Here is a 4,235-nt window from a genome sequence, read left to right on the forward strand (position 1 = left end):
AGATAATAGTAAGAGACAGAATCACTTAAGGTTGCCCAACAACAACAGAGGACAGCCTTATTACCATACTATTTATTCACTATTTACAAAATGTTATTAATTTGAGTGATTTCTAAACAAGATTATTCTATTATTTCTGCTTTTACCATTCAACTGTTTTCAATACCTCGGTTCTGTCCTGACACAAAATGACTATAAGCACTCCTTAAAATTGTCTAGACTGTTGATTAATAAGTAAGACCCCTGTTGTATCTGTGAAACGAATAAACAATGTAATAGCTACTAATATTCCTGTACCGTAGGTGTTTGACCCGAGCAGAATCATATCATATAAATCCATACCTTACTTTTTGTCTTTTTGATAACATTTCTTCAAGTGTGTAGAGCCATCTAGTGGCCGAAGAGAGCTCCTACAGGAAACACCCTAAAGATTGAGGGGAAGCGGAAGGTTAAACCTTGTCAGATTAGAATGAGCCTAATTGAGCATGGAATATAGATATGGTTGTTGAACTGCTGGTGAAAGAGTAGGAACAGTAAGTATAAAGAACGTAGCTAGTGTAAGAACTGTTACATCAGCAATAACTGAACAGTATCTTGATTATGTGAGACATAATGGAGATTTAGTAGGCTATGTTTTGGTATCCTAATCATGAATGTGTAGAAGTTACCAGCAGGGCTCTGAAGCGGTTAGAGGAACCAGAACGAAACCCGGAAAAAGAAGGATATATTACTAGGCTATAGCCTATTACAACAACGGACAATTAATAGGCTAATCTTTAATTGATCTGAACATAATAGTTGATTTAAATGTATATTAGGCCTACCAGTTAATAACTTTTTTTTCCTTCCGTGTAGCCTAATAGGCTATTTCATTGAGCTCACTTTCGTTTTTGTTCTAGTGGTTCCGCGATATTTTATTTTGGTTCCACCTGGTTCTAACGGGTTGTTATGTTAGGAGCGGAACTCAATTAAAAAACGTTAAAATATTCTGATTGGAAACGAACCGATTGAAAAATAATTCATTAATCTCAGCTACAAAAGTAGTGTTTAGTAGATGACATTAGCCTGTCCATTGGACACAGAGAAGCATGACTTTATCTGCCACTAGATGGAAACCTTGCGCCATCCATCCCTCTTTAAACCTTTTACTATGGTTAACAGGCCAACATAGTAGGCTACATACGAGCACTTTGGGCTACTTTTTATTAAGTACTTTATACTACTATTAATAAGAATTATCATTATTATTTTACTATTACAAAAAACAGAGTAGGCTACAATAACTTTATGAAGAGGACCATCACTGATAATCAAGGCACAATCAAGTACAATTCTGATGGCAAAATAGGCTACTTAGCCTACTGCTTTTTATAGGCTACTTAACCTACTGCTTTTAATAGGCTACTTAACCTACTGCTTTTAATAGGCTACTTAACCTACTGCTTTTAATAGGCTACCTAGCCTACTGCTTTTAATAGGCTACTTAGCCTACTGCTTTTTATAGGCTACTTAGCCTACTGCTTTTAATAGGCTACTTAACCTACTGCTTTTAATAGGCTACTTAGCCTACTGCTTTTAATAGGCTACTTAGCCTACTGCTTTTAATAGCCTACTTAACCTACTGCTTTTAATAGGCTACTTAGCCTACTGCTTTTAATAGGCTACTTAACCTACTGCTTTTAATAGGCTACTTAACCTACTGCTTTTAATAGGCTACTTTGCCTACTGCTTTTAATAGGCTACTTAACCTACTGCTTTTAATAGGCTACTTAGCCTACTGCTTTTAATAGGCTACTTAGCCTACTGCTTTTAATAGGCTACTTAGCCTACTGCTTTTAATAGGCTACTTAGCCTACTGCTTTTAATAGGCTACTTAACCTACTGCTTTTAATAGGCTACTTAGCCTACTGCTTTTAATAGGCTACTTAGCCTACTGCTTTTAATAGGCTACTTAACCTACTGCTTTTAATAGGCTACTTAACCTACTGCTTTTAATAGGCTACTTAGCCTACTGCTTTTAATAGGCTACTTAACCTACTGCTTTTAATAGGCTACTTAGCCTACTGCTTTTAATAGGCTACTTAGCCTACTGCTTTTAATAGGCTACTTAGCCTACTGCTTTTAATAGGCTACTTAGCCTACTGCTTTTAATAGGCTACTTAGCCTACTGCTTTTAATAGGCTACGTAGCCTACTGCTTTTAATAGGCTACTTAGCCTACTGCTTTTAATGGTAAATGAGCTCCCCTGAAGAAGCTCCTGTCTACCTACTGTATGCTACAGTAGCACTCAACCCTGTCATCACTAAATTAACCCCTCCAGTCACCGTCAGCCAGGGAAACGTGAGGCTATGACTAGCAGTATGTTTTATTAATCCCAAAACATGCAGATCTAGAGGCCCTCGGAGGAGACATCCAACCCCACCGACCTGCTGCCTCACCAAGTGGAGGGTCTAACTCGAGAAACGGAGGAGAAACACAGAGGATCTAGGCTACTTCAGAACACAGAGGATCTAGGCTACTTCAGAACAGTCAGTGGGGTGTGTTTTGCTTTCGTGTTGTTTGTTCATAGCGTAGACCCATCGCCAAGGTTTCACAGCTTCATAGCCCACTTTTGATTGTTATATGTTACATATTTGGAGACTTTCAGATAAAGATAAAGATACTGAAAGAAGGAGGGATTCCTCTACAGGGCCTAGTTGTGATGGAGTAAATAGCTGAAATGTGTGTGTGTGTGTGTGTGTGTGTGTGTGTGTGTGTGTGTGTGTGTCTGTCTGTCTGTCTGTCTGTCTGTCTGTCTGTCTGTCTGTCTGTCTGTCTGTCTGTCTGTCTGTCTCTGTGTCTGTAATGGTTATCTTCTTTGTGGTGAGAAAATGTGTGGCTATGTATACCATCTCTTTAAATAATGAATAGGGATAGCCCTCTTACAGTAGACTGGCTGACCAGTGGAGCTTAACAGACACATAGTAAATATCAAGGAACCGTATGCATCCAGTCCACTTGGACGCGGGTTCTGACAGTGGGCGGTAATGATGGCCTTCGGTCACTCATGAACTCTAAGAAATAATGAAGTGTAACAGATACATGTAACAATCTGGGAAATCAGACCAGACAACGATCAGGACTCATACATTATGACCGGTTGATCGTAGGGAGGTTTAACACGTTCTCCGGTGATAAGTCATTGAATTCCGTTCTCCTCGCCTGTGTTGAGCAGGTAATGGTGAGAGAAGATGTCGGAGCAAAGACAGCACTCTCTGTCCTCCTCTGGGGACGATCTGTACCTGGTCCTGGGACTAGACAAGACCTGTACGCAGGACGACATCAAGAAGTCATACAGGTACAGCGAACATATGTCTTTATCTGAGAACCGTGTCATAGGAAGGCTTACATGACAGTAGGCTACAACAACAACAACAACAACGACGAGATGACAGGTACCAGGAATAAACAGTCATTTAGAGATTTGGCTTCCCTATTGGCCTGATGAACACAATATCTCAAAGGCTTTTGTTCATATTTGGGTAAAATGTCCAGTTGGACTCAAGGATTAACTGATTACATTTTGGGGGTCAAAGGTCAAGGGTCACTGACCTTACCAAAGGTGTTTTTGGCCTGCTGAACACGATATCTCAAGAACGACTTGACAGAATTTGTACATATTTGGCCAAATGTCCAGTTGGACTTAATTAGATTAAATGGATTCGATTTTAGTATTCAAATGTCAAAGGTCAAGGTCACCGTGACATCACAAAAGGCACTTTTGAACGCTAACGCTAGCTAGCTAACGCTAATCCTAATGATAATGCTAATGCTAGCTAGCTAATGCTAATTCTAACACGAATGCTAGCTTTAGCTAGCTAGCATTAGGGTTAGGTTAGCAGTTAGGGTTAGGGTTAGTTAGGTTAACTGCAACTTATGCGGAGGCATTTAGCCGCTACGCAGTTTTTCTAGTTACTTTTAGGACAATCGTAGCGAAGAAGAAAAACACATTGTGAGAATGACTAACTGCCACGAGACCTTTCATAATCACAGCCAGCGATTGTCTGACAGCTGCATGAATACAATATGACTTCCATAAAACTGAAATATGAATACTACAGAGCAGATGGCACCCTTGCTGTACACAGGTCAGGCCTTATAAAAGACTCCCTGGCAGACGCGTGTGCGCCTGTCACCACTTTCTACTTTTGTTTATGTGCTTTCAGTAGATCTTCGAGTACCAGTGTGTGTGTGTG

At 39.9% G+C, this 4,235-nt stretch overlaps 1 protein-coding gene across 1 annotated transcript in view; it reads left to right on the forward strand.

Moving 5' to 3' along the window:
- Nucleotides 1-473: 473 nt before the first annotated feature.
- The window catches only part of dnajc5b (DnaJ (Hsp40) homolog, subfamily C, member 5 beta), an 8,426-nt gene continuing 4,664 nt past the window's right edge, over nucleotides 474-4,235 (forward strand). The window contains exons 1-3 of the mRNA XM_084443093.1: nucleotides 474-533; nucleotides 2,360-2,537; nucleotides 3,215-3,337. Coding sequence (XP_084299219.1) covers nucleotides 3,231-3,337 — 107 coding nt within the window. The 5' untranslated portion in view covers nucleotides 474-533; nucleotides 2,360-2,537; nucleotides 3,215-3,230. The remainder of the gene's footprint in view (nucleotides 534-2,359; nucleotides 2,538-3,214; nucleotides 3,338-4,235) is intronic.

This window comes from Borostomias antarcticus (assembly GCF_949987555.1).
Source record: "Borostomias antarcticus genome assembly, chromosome: 9".
Lineage (NCBI taxonomy): Eukaryota > Metazoa > Chordata > Actinopteri > Stomiiformes > Stomiidae > Borostomias > Borostomias antarcticus.